A 13032-nucleotide genomic window follows, 5' to 3' on the forward strand; every position below is an offset into this window, starting at 1 on the left:
ATTGGTTGTTTGGTAGCCCCTATATGGACAGGCAGCCTTCAGGAGACTCTGCTTGGCAGTACACCTGGATTTTTATGCAACCAAAACTTGCCTCCAAGCCTGGAATTCAAAAATAAGCACCTGCTTTGAGGCCACTGGGAGCAACATACAAGGGGTTGGTGAGCAACATGTTGCTCGCGAGCTACTGGTTGGGGAACACTGGTTTAAGGCAAGAGGTGGATGTCTGGTGTAAAAAAGGTGGTTCTAAAGGGGGCAGATGAGACTATCTGGAACGTACAGGGAGATAAGTGAAGAAATCTAGTGAGGAGCAGGCGAGTCAATGACTGAATTAACAGATTTCCTATATCATTTGCTTAATGGGCAGCAATGCTAAAGAAATCACCTGGGCCTTAGCAGGTTGCCTCTACAGGCATAGACGCAAAGATTTTTCTTTGGTCAACCTATTTTAGTGCAATCCAACCAATCCGTCAAATTATCGTGAGGTTGGTGGGAATCAAATGATCGTGCATCAAACTGTTTTGTCAATCTGTCAGAAAATTGATCAGCCAGGTAAAAATTTAATCTGTCGGTGAAACGTATCTATTGTCCAATTGTTTGTAGGGCCAAGCTGGCAGCTCCCCTCAGTTTTCTTGGCTTCAACTAGACAACATCTCCTGAAATGGTCTTTTTAGTTGATGGACAAATCGTATGTTTAAACGGTCGTTTCAAGATAAGCTTGGTCTAAAGATAATGAAAATCTTTTAGAAATCTTTAAATGTATGGTCAGCTTAAGGCCGTGATCCCCCAAGTGGCTCTTGGGCGACATGTTCCTCATAAACCCCTTGGATTTTGTTAGGAGTCTCAGTGACCTGCATGTGCTCAGTGGGTTCTGAGAAGCTAAACTTAGGGGACGCCACAAATCCAGCATTAAAAGACGGTTGTCAGTCATATTAACTGATGCTACCAGGCTGATTATTAATTTTTTTTTTGCCATGTACCAATAATTATTAATCTGCATTATATTGTGACATTTATATTCCATGTGTACTGTATTTTGTCGGTCTCTAAACTCAGTAACAGCAGCACAGAGCATGTGCAGTGAATCAGCATAAAAGAAGATGGGAGCTACTGGGGCATCTTTAGAGACACAAATCTTTACTGCTGAAGGGGTTTAGTTGCCATGGGCTTTTAAGTGTGAAGATCTTTGGGTAAAGCAAGATTGTCCATATGGAAGAATTACATCCCCCATGGTTATACACTGCCTATTTATTACAGACAGGGCTGTAACTGAACTCTTTCACTTTGCCTCTAAATGTAGAGAAAAGACCGTTTATTTGCAAAGGTGTCTACATTATTATTGCACGTTTCTTTGCACTTTCCTCACACTTTTTCCTCTTCCCATGTCTGATGAGCTGCTCAGAAATCCCAATGCAATCATCTGCATAAAAGCTGTACAGCAGGATCTGTCACATAAGATTTGCTTGTGTTTATTATTAGGGATGGGCAATTTGCCTCGGAAATGACCACCAAGGATATAAGAAGTCACCAAGGAGTTCCATGATCATATAAAAGCACGAGGCCAAAGGAACTCCGAGGTTACTTCTAACATCCTCATGTTTTACAACTGGGGGTACTTTATTATAATACACAAGTTTCAGTGAGTCATGTAACAGAAATGACATCACTATGCTCTGATTATAACTGATGACATCACTATGCTCTGATTATAACTGATGACATCACTAAGCACCGTTTATGAGGATATCATTTACAGGATATTCATGGCTCTTGTGTATTATATGTGGAATATAGATCATTTCAAGAATTTGTTGACAAATGAAACACATGCTCCAAAATGCTTTCACTGTGTGTGCAGGAGTCACAACTCTGGTTATTGCACTTTGCCAACTGACTACTAGTCCCTGACTGGAAGTCAAAATAGGCCCTGGCATTTCAAGTACACAGAGGCCCAACCAGCCCCTCACCAGCCCACTCCACAGTAACAGTCTCTATGGCATCTTACAGCAGCCCCTCACAGATTGCCAGTCCAGGCCTGAGTCCCAGTGCTCTCCAGGTGCCATTTAAGGATGATGGATGGCAGCTGATATGAGCATGTCGATATTATTATTATTATCAACATTTATTTATATAGCGCCAGCATATTTCACAGCACTGTAAAGTAAATGTGTTTATACAACTAAATCACATTAATTATATATATAGAACATGGAGTTAGATACATCACAACCGATATCCGTACAAGAGATGAGAAAGGCCCTGTGCAAAAGAGCTTACAAGCTAAAGGAAAGGGAATAAGACACAAGGTGTGGGAGTAGGCAAGATCAGAATTAAGTGAGTGAGAGGTGTGGTACTATATGTGGTATTGGATTTGGTAGTTAAGCAGAGTGAGGGTAGGCTTCTCGAAAGAAGTGCTTTTTAAGAGATCTTTTGAAAGAAGAAAGGTTGGGAGAAAGTCGGACAGACTGTGGGAGAGAGTTCCAGAGGAGGGGTGCAGCCCTTGCAAAGTCTAGAATGCGAGCATGTGAGGAGGTAATGAGGGAAGAGTTGAGTAGCAGGTCAGTAGAGGAGCGTAGTAAGCGGTTGGGTGAGTATATAGAGATGAGTTCAGAGATGTAGGGAAGTGCTTAAATGTCAGGGTCATTCATTTGAATTTTATTCTAAAAGGTAACGGAAGCCAGTGCAGGGATTGACAGAGTAGTATGGCAGAGGAGGAGCGGTTGCTGAGGTTTATGAGCCTTGCAGCAGTGTTCATTATGGACTGGAGGGGAAGGCCAATTAAAAGAGAGTTACAGTAGTCTAGACGTGATATGATGAGAGAGTGAATAAGAATTTTGGCAGCATCTTGGGTGATAAAAGTTAGTATTTTGGATATGTTCCTTAGGTGGAAGTGACATGATTTAACAAGTGACTGGGTATGAGGAGTGAATGACAGGGCAGAATCTAGAATAACCCCAAGGCACCGGGCCAAGGGAGAGGGGGTGATAGTGGAATTGTTAGCTATGATAGATACTTCCGAGATGTTAATGGTGTTAGTTGGAGGAAAGAGAACCATTTCTGTTTTAGAGGTTTAATTTAAGGTAGCGTTGCGACATCCAAGTAGAGATAGTGAACAGGCAGGAGGAAACCTAAGTTAGGAGTTCTGGGTTGAGATCAAGAGAGGAGACATAAATCTGAGTATCGTCAGCATAGAGGTGGTACTGGGAAGCATATGAGTTGATTAGAGAGAAGTATAGAGGGAGAATAATAAGGGGCCCAGGACAGAGCCTTGAGGAACCCCAACAGAAAGAGGAAGGGGAGAAGATGCTACTCCATTGTAGGAGACACTGAATGAATGATTAATGAGGTAAGAAGGGAACCAGGACAGGGCCGTGTCACAAAGGCCAAGTGAATGGAGGGACTGGAGAAGGGGATGGTCTACAGTGTCAAATGCAACTGAGAGATCAAGCAGTATTAGTAGTGAGAAATGATTGTTGGCGTAGGCTTTTAAAAGGTTGTTAGTTAGTCAGGTTAGGGCAGTTTCAGTGGAGTGTTGTGGTTTAAAACCAGATTGTAGGGGTCCAGCAGATTATTGTCAGAGAGGAATGAGGTTAGTCGGTTGTAGACTAGGCGCTCAAGTAGTTTAGAGATGAAAGGTAGCAGAGAGATAGGTCGGAGGTTGTCAAGATTGGAGGGATCAAGAGAGGGTTTTTTCAGAATGGGGGTGACAAGAGCATGTTTTAGTTGAGAAGGAAAGGTATTACCATTCAATACGTATCCACACATTCAATTCTATTCAGTCATGTCAGGTGTGCCTCGCATTATATTGGTTGCATGCAATGTGCAGGAATGCATTATTGTGCTTGATCTGTATACAGAACAAGACCCAGAGGATTTGCTCAAATTAAACTTTATTAATTTATACAGTTTTAATATAAACACATTAAGGGTGGTGGCAGACGAGGCTACTGAGGGAGATTAGTCTCCTCTAAATGCCTTCCCGCCGGCTAGAATGTAAATCCCCAACGGCATAGCACTCGGATCTCTTCATTTTTCCAAAGTCGCCCCATGAGGAAGCAGGCTAGAAGGCATTTAGGGGAGATTGGTCGCCCGAACAAGAGGCGATTTGACACTGGGCAACTAATCTCCCCCAGTAGCTTTGTCTGCCACCACCCTAAAATAACTGCCATTCATGTAAATGTTGTACTGAAAAAGAGAATCCACATTATGTACATTGAGTGAGAAGATTTAGTGGTTTGGCTGAAGCCTCTGTCAGTTTCCAACTGTGCGGAGAATTTCCAGAGCCAGGGACGCCACAGCCACATCAGCATTCAAACTGCAGGAGAGAAGAACAAGTATTAGGACCCCCATCACATCTTGGACTGACCCAATTTAATCTTGTCAATGTTAAAGCAGACGTTAAGGTAAAATCATATGAGGGTGTTGGCTTGTTAGGCACCTCCTTGTGACTCCCCTCTCTTGTGACACTAGTTGATTGCTGGTTACCCCAGGGTGGCTCCTCCCCTTCTTCCCAGTCTGGGGTACTTTTTGCAGAGCACAGTGCCCAGAGAACTGACTCGAGAACTCTATTAATATGCACAATTCTAGTTTTTTTCTCTGAAAACTAGATAAATTTGAGTATTCGAGTTTTTCACCCTGACTACACTGATTCAAGTTTTTTCATAAATTAGAAACCATTTGAGTTTATTTGAGGTCTAAAAAAGCTCACAAGGTTCTAAAATTCGATCTCCTTAATGTAAGATGCACAGAGCAAGTGTCCGACTTCATATCATATAGCTTTATAATAAATTGACAATTATATACCATGTCTTTCACCAGCATCTCGTGAGTCAAGATTCAAAGCCAATGCAAAACAATGTGTACAGAAATGTTCTACATGGAACAGATGGAGGAGGCGCCTTTCAACTGTACGGGATTTCTTAAAGCTCCTCGGATATTTGTGCTATGTTGGGATTCAAGGCATCTGTTACCCTCGAGTCATTGTACCTATGATCTCTCTCTCTATACTAGTATTTCATTTGGTATTTGATCTCTTTTGTTGTTACAGTCAGAGGAGCCTTAGGGCAGCAACACACCCAACTTGCACATTATCTGACCAATCGGCTGTGGACCAAACACCCTGATACTCTGGGATTAAGTTTTTTAAATATATTAATAGTAAAAAGATGCAGGTTGAGAGTGTTGCTCCATTAAATAATGGTACCAGTATGGTTGTAACAGATACAGATAAGGCAAATGTGTTAAATCAGTTCTTTTCATCAGTGTATACAATAGAGGAGTCTGGGTTCACAGGCTCACTTAATAACTGCGCGAATGGTTCAGCTCAATCTAGTCAGTGGCTGACTCAGGATATGATTCAAAAAGCTTTAATACAAATTAATGTAAACAAGGCTCCAGGGCCTGATGGCATACACCCCCGGGTTCTAAGAGAGCTTAGTTCAGTTTTAGACCAGCCCTTATTTCTGATTTTCTCAGATTCACTGTCATCTGGTATGGTGCCTATGGATTGGAGAAAAGCTGATGTTATTCCAATATTTAAAAAGGGATTACAATCTCAGCCTGGCAATTATAGGCCAGTAAGCTTGACATCTGTGGTGGGCAAATTATTTGAAGGCTTGTTAAGGGATCACATTCAAAATTTTGTCCTAATGAATGGCATTATGAGCAACAATCAGCGGCTTTATGAAGGATAGGTCATGTCAGACGAATTTGATTGCATTTTATGATGTGGTAAGTTCTGGATAGTGGGGGGGCAGTAGATGTGATCTATTTGGATTTTGCCAAAGCGTTTGATACTGTGCCCCACAAACGACTGCTTTCTAAACTAAGGTCTGTTGGGCTTAATGAAGTCGTTTGCACGTGGATAGGAAACTGGCTACAGGATCGGGTACAGAGGGTGGTTGTTAATGGGACATTCTCTACTTGGAGTAAGGTTCTTAGTGGGGTCCCCCAGGGCTCAGTATTGGGTCCACTTTTATTTAACTTGTTCATTAATGACTTAGGGGAGGGTGTTGTAAGTAATGTATCAGTGTTTGCAGAAATTATCCAGCCCAATTAATTCCATCCAGGATGTGACATCCTTGCAACATGATCTTGACAAACTGGCAATCTGGGCAGCTAAGTGGCAAATGAGATTCAATGTTGATAAATGTAAAGTCATGCACCTGGGATGTAAAAATATCCAAGCCACTTATACACTTAATGGGACTGCACTAGGCAAATCCATTATGGAAAAGGACCTTGGAGTCCTTGTAGATGATAAACTTGGCTGTAGCAAGCAATGGCAGTCAGCAGCATCAAGGGAAAATAAGGTCCTGAGCTGTATTAAAAGGGGCATAGAGTCAAGGGAGGAGGGGGTCATTCTTCCACTGTATAGAGCACTTGTAAGGCCCCATCTAGAATATGCCGTACAGTTTTGGTCTCCATCACTCAAACAGGACATTATTGTATTAGAGAGGGTACAGAGAAGGGCAACTAAGCTGGTAAAAGGTATTGAAAATCTTAGCTATGAGGAAAGACTGGCCAAATTGGGGATGTTCACACTGGAGAAGAGGCGCTTAAGGGGTGATATGATGACTATGTATAAATATATAAGGGGATCATATAATAATCTCTCTAATGCTTTATTTACCAGTAGGTCTTTCCAGCTGACACGAGGTCACCCATTCCGATTAGAAGAAAAGAGGTTCCGCCTAAATATTCGGAAGGGGTTTTTTACAGTGAGAGCTGTGAAGATGTGGAATTCTCTCCCTGAATCAGTTGTACAGGCTGATACATTAGATAGCTTTAAGAAGGGGTTGGATGGCTTTTTAGCAAGTAAGGGAATACAGGGTTATGGGAAATAGCTCATAGTACAAGTTGATCCAGGGACTAGTCCGACTGTCAGGAAGGAATTTTTCCCCCTCTAAGGCAAATTGGAGAGGCTTCAGATGGGTTTTTTTGCCTTCCACTGGATCAACTGGCAGATAGGTAGTTATAAAAAAAAAAAAAAAAAAAAGTTGAACTCGATGGACATGTGTCTTTTTTCAACCTTACTTAACTATGTTACTATGTTACTTATGCTGTAAGAGGTGATGTACAAGCCAGGGCTCCTTTCTATAATTATATACTGTTTATGAGTCTAGAATGCATTTGTAATATTTTCTGAAGCCAGGGACATAGGGAAATGACACTTTTAAGTCTAATGTCAGGCATAGTGGCTCTGGTCTGCAGACAAACTCATGCAGAGAATCAGCTCCTACTCTTCTTGATGTGCCAGTACCTGGATTGGCCCAGGGGCAGGTACATGCGGAGGATTTCGAAGCCAAAAAACGTGAGGGTTTGCATTTGTTAACATGCCTGCATCCGGGCTGAAGTGATGTATCGAGATACAGGCACATCAAGAAGTATAGGAGCAAATCCTCAGCATTTGTTTGTCCACAGGCCAGATCTTCTATGTCTGACATTGGCCTAATAGATCCATTATTTTATCTTTCTATGAGAAATTAATTTAGAATTGATAGGTGATGCAAACATCAGATAGATAAGAGACAGATAAACTGTGGGTGCTACTGCGGGGGGCTGTGCATTTGTAGTAGTTGGAGCTTGCAACTGGGGTGGGGACCAACAGGCGGAAACCCTGGTGGGCCCAAAACACCCCAGTCCAACACTGGACAGATAGATGATAGATATTTAGACAGACAGATGATAGATAGATAGATAGATAGACGAGAGAGAGACAGATAGATGATAGATACAGATAGATAGACAGACAGACAGATAGATGATAGACAGAGTGAGAGAGAGAGAGAGAGAAAGAAAGAAAGAAAGAAAGAAAGAAAGAAAGAAAGATAGATAGATAGAAAGATGATAGATAGATAGATAGATAGATAGATGATAGATACAGACAGACAGACAGATAGATGATAAATACAGATAGATAAATAGATAGATGATAGATACAGATAGATAGATAGATAGATAGATAGATAGATAGATAGATAGATAGATAGATACAGATAGATAGATAGATAGATAGATAGATAGATAGACAGACAGATTATTATTAACATATTTATAGAGCACCAAACATATTGTGCATTGCTGGATGATAGATATATAGACAGACAGATGGATAGATAGACAGATACAGGGTCAGACAGGTCCCTTGCTGCCAGGTCCCTCCGCCGAGCCGCACCCCTCCCTGCCGAACACGCGTGTGCGTGCACCTTGTATTTGCCGTGACCTACGGCAAGAAGACTACCGCAGGGAACAGGACTGGGCCTGCGGGGCCCACAAGAGCCGGGGAACCACTTGATTTTTTCCAGGTGCCCCACCAGCCCAGTCCGATCCTGGACAGATATATGGACAGACAGACTTATAGACAGATATGAAAATGTGTGTTTGTTATTCATTGTAACTAGAGTGCAGAGCTCGGGGTCTGATGCTCCTCTCTTGGAAGTGACGCACTAGGAGAGAGAGTTGGGAGAATTTCAGTTGAACAATACCTTTTATTTGAGCAAATAAAAATCACCGCTCAGGCATTATTATATAGACTGTAGGCTTTATGCAGCCATCACAATTTAATTTCCCTGCTTGTACATCACTTGCTGAACATAATAGTTTCTCTATAATATTCTCTTCTCTGGGCAAAATGTGAGCACTCAAGACCCAATAGAAATATACACTTTTTATTGCAGATTCTTTTTACCTTATCATAATAAAACTAAATTTGATTAGCGACACAGAAAAGGTCATGCCATCTGCATTGGATCATAAAAAGAGGGTAAAGGTTTACAGTTGCAAAAGGGCATATGGAAATAGAAATCTGTCAGGCAGCGGGAGTCGGAATATATCCTCAGGTAACCTTTCCCAAAATCTGCAAAACATGTACAATGGCCTTATCTTTCATTTTCTCAACTGTTATACCGATGGGGGACCCAATTTAATAATACAGGTATGGGACCAGAATCCTCGGAACCTGGGGTTTTGTGGAAAGGCCACCAAGGCCCGGGCCTAGGGTGGCAGGATTTTAGGGGGCGGCATGCTGCCCAACCACACCCACATTGGTTTAGAAACATTGGGGATGCCCAGGAGATCCGATAGTTTTTTAAAATTTCCTAGGCATCAATCCCCTTTGTTCCGGTCCCAATGACGAAAATTTGCCAGAATAGGGGAGGGGACGGGGGGCTATGAATGGCAGTGGGCCTAGGGGCACCCGCTAATGTAAACTTAATTTTGAAATCTGACTTGGGGTTAGACAAATTTTCAGTTTCCCAGCTGCCCCCAGTCACGTGACATGTGCTCTGATAAACTTCAGTCACTCTTTACAGCTGCACTGCAAGTTGGAGTGATATCCCCCCCCCCAGCAGCCTCACAACAGAACAATGGGAATGTAAACAGATAACAGCTCCCTAACATAAGATAACAGCTGCCTGGTAGATATAAGAACAGCACTCAATAGGAAAATCCAGGTCCCACTGCAACACATTCAGTTACATTGAGTAGGGGAAACAACAGCCTGCCAGAAAGCAGTTCCATCCTAAAGTGCTGGCTCTTTCTGAAAGCACATGACCAGGCAAAATGACCTGAGATGGCTGCCTATACACCAATATTACTATAAAGTAACATAGTAAGTAAGGTTGAAAAAAAGACACGTCCATCAAGTTCAGCCTTTTAGTTTTTTTAATCTGCCTAACTGCCAGTTGATCCAGGTATATACTATTACCTAAAAAAAATACACTTGTTGGTTCAGGAATGACATTTTATATTATAGAGTGAATTATTTGCAGTGTAAACAGTGTAATTTAGAAATAAAAACTACACCAAAAAAATCATGACAGAATCCCTTTAAGTCTACTAGAAAATCATGTAAACATTAAATAAACCAAATTGTCTGGTTTTGCTTCCAATAATGATTAATTATATCTTAGTTTGGATCAAGTACAAGTTACCATTTTATTATTGCAGATAAAAAGGTATAGCATGCCCACCCTGGCCCGGCTCTGTATAGAGGGTAGGGGTTTTTATTAGCAAGGGGGTTTAGTTCTACTCTAATCTACTCTACTACTCTACTCTACTCTTCTACTCTAGTTTAACTGGACCAAGTAGGATTTTGCATGTATTTTGTATGTAGTTGCTAGTTTGCAGCTGGTTTGTAGTGACAAAATGATTGTGGTATTAAGTACAGGTATGGGATCCGTTATCCTGAAATCAGTTATCCAGAAAGCTCAGAATTATGGAAAGTCCGTCCCCCGTAGACTCCATGTTATCCCAATAATCCACATTTTTTAAAATGATGTATTTTTCTCTGTAATAATAAAAACAATAATAAAATCAATTGTACTTGATTCCAACTAAGATATAATGAATCCTTATTGGAGGCAAAACCAGCCTATTGGCTTTATTTAATGTTTACATGATTTTCTAGTAGACTTAAGGTATACGATCCAAATTATGGAAAGATGTTATCTAGAAAACCCCAGGTTCTGAGTATTCTGGAAAACAGGTCCCATACCATTTTTTTTACAGTCTAGTTATTCAGTGAGAGGAAATGAAAGAGACGTTGGCAATGGCAGGCCTTATTATAGCAGAGTCCCTCCACCTCTCCCAGTGATTGGATGAGTGCAACTAAATCTCTCTTTCTGCCCTTGCACATACATTAATAATGATCACACGGGTTGATTGTTTTAAATTGTTCCTCTCTTTCCCAACAGAAACATCTGAAGCTCGGCCCATGCATGAGCAAAGTAATGCCCTGGGCTGGACATGCTGAGAGTCAGGCTGCGGGTGGCAAGTTTAGCAGCGGTTGAACAGTGACAATGTTGCCAGTATGTTGGTGCAAGGTCGGCCCTCTCCATCATTAGATAATTAGAGAACAAAGAGAGTGCTGGCATTCGGAGTCATTTCACTTCACTTTTATCTGTCTGAGAGCGGCAAACTTATTTTCTCACTATTATACCTATTGTGCCACATGTTTTTATGTGCCAGCACTTAACAAAGGGCCATTATGTGAGTCAAACGGGAAGCAAATGAAGAAAAATAAATAGACTGAGTAACACCGCCGACTCCCACACTAAAATCCTGATCAAAGGGGACCTCTGTGAGGTTGAAGCTCAGAGGGGGAGATATGAGTGAAGGGGCGGATGGAAGAGAAAGAAGAGGGGTAATATGAGAAGCTTGTAGTGCACTGGGGGATGGGAAATTACACATCAGACTGGGTGGGAGGGGAAGGGAAACGTTTTGAAGATATAGTCGTCACATGAGCAAAGTAAGGCAATAGCAGCTCCTTTGTTCTTCTTAAAGGAAAACTATACCCCCCAAACAATGTAGGTCTCTATTAAAAGATACTGAATAAAACAGCTCATGTGTAAAACCCTGCTTCATGTAAATGAACCATTATCATAATAATATACTTTTTTAGTAGTGTGTGCCATTGGGTAATCATAAATAGAAAATTGCCATTTTAAAAAATAAGGGCCGCCCCCAGAGATCGTAAGATTCACTGTGCACACATACAAACCACATGCAAGGTCACATGAGCCAATTAACAGACAGAGTTCTGCCTTTTGCTTCCTCACTTCTTCCTGTTACAGTTAGTGTTGTAGTATTTCTGGTCAGGTGATCTCTGAGGCAGCACAAATAGAGTCACGAAATGGTGGCTCAAGGCAAGAGATGTAAAAGGACAATATTTATGTAAATATATATTCCAGTTTGGTAAGATTCTTTAATATGTCATTCAATTTGATATAAACTATCTGTTGCTCAAGTATTCATTTTGGGGGTATAGTTTTCCTTTAAGTAGGAATCCCACATATCCATCCATGTATTGCACAGTGCAGACTCAGTGATCTATATATACTGTATATAATACACAAAAGCCATGAATATCTTGTAAATTATATCCTTATATACGGTGAGTACTGATGTCATCAGTTATAAATAGGGTTGCCACCTGGCCGGTATTTTACCGGCCTGGCCGGTAAAAATGATGCTTGATGCCAATGTTATTAATAGGAAAAAAGGACGAGAATATAGGAAGGCCGGTATTTTTTTCCAGAAAAGGTGGCAACCCTAGTTATAAACAGTGAGTAGTGATGTAATTTGTGTCACATGACTCACTGAAACATGTGTATTATAATAAATAAAGTACCGCCTGTTGCAAAAATATGAGGATCTTAGAAGTCACTTCGGAGTTCCTTCGGCCTCGTCCTTTTATATGGTCATGAAACTCGTTGGTAAATTAAAATTTACAAGAGGGGATACTTTATTCACTATATATATATATATATATATATATATATATATATATATATATATATATATATATATATATATATATATATATATATATATGGAACAATCATGACTGGTGTCAATGTTAAAATGCGACAGCCCTAGAAAAGAGTGGGCCTCATAGTGTTTTTAGAATGCTGGGAACTGTAGTGCAATACACCGAAGAATGCTGGGAACTGTAGTGCAATACACTAGAGATTTGTTTGGGTGACTTACCTGGGATCTTGAGTTAGCCTCTTTATTGTTTGGATGAGAAAATCCCCATCGGCCTTCATACTTTCTAAATGTTTCTCATTTGATGTTATCTAGAAAGGAAAAGGAGGCAATGAGCCATTACAGCGAGATTGACTGTCACAACAGTTTTGCTATAATAACCAGATGAGCAACACTCTGCAATTGTACTGGGTAACTTTTGCTCTACAGCCGGCCACACACGGGCCGGTCAAACTGAGACGACAGCTGATCTTCCCAAGTCCTTCCCAACTGCTTGCCAATATCAGCTACATGTCTATGGGGCAGTCATGAATGTAGTCCTCTCCCGACAGGCAAATCCCCCCCATGTAAGGTGCACTAGTTTAGCGAGGTCTGTGTACTAGCATCCAAGCAACAGCCAAAGGCTGGGCAGCTGCCGGGAATTATATTTCAATAACATCCGGGAGGTGTATGTTGCCATGTCTGCATTATGACACAGTTATAAATTGTATTTATAGAGATCAACCATGATTGCAGCACATTACAACTGCCAAGGCTGGGGTAGCTGTA

At 41.2% G+C, this 13032-nt stretch overlaps 1 protein-coding gene across 2 annotated transcripts in view; it reads right to left on the bottom strand.

The window, feature by feature from the left end:
- Positions 1 to 3870: 3870 nt before the first annotated feature.
- The window catches only part of ulk4.L (unc-51 like kinase 4 L homeolog), a 230495-nt gene continuing 221333 nt past the window's right edge, over positions 3871 to 13032 (bottom strand). For both annotated transcript variants that reach the window (XM_018267520.2, XM_018267518.2), the window contains exons 37-38: positions 12487 to 12575; positions 3871 to 4312 (exon numbers count right to left, since the gene is read on the bottom strand). In XM_018267520.2, the coding sequence (XP_018123009.1) occupies positions 4249 to 4312; positions 12487 to 12575 (153 nt within the window). In that variant the 3' untranslated portion in view covers positions 3871 to 4248. The remainder of the gene's footprint in view (positions 4313 to 12486; positions 12576 to 13032) is intronic.

Source organism: Xenopus laevis, chromosome 6L (assembly GCF_017654675.1).
Source record: "Xenopus laevis strain J_2021 chromosome 6L, Xenopus_laevis_v10.1, whole genome shotgun sequence".
In the NCBI taxonomy this organism is placed as follows: domain Eukaryota; kingdom Metazoa; phylum Chordata; class Amphibia; order Anura; family Pipidae; genus Xenopus; species Xenopus laevis.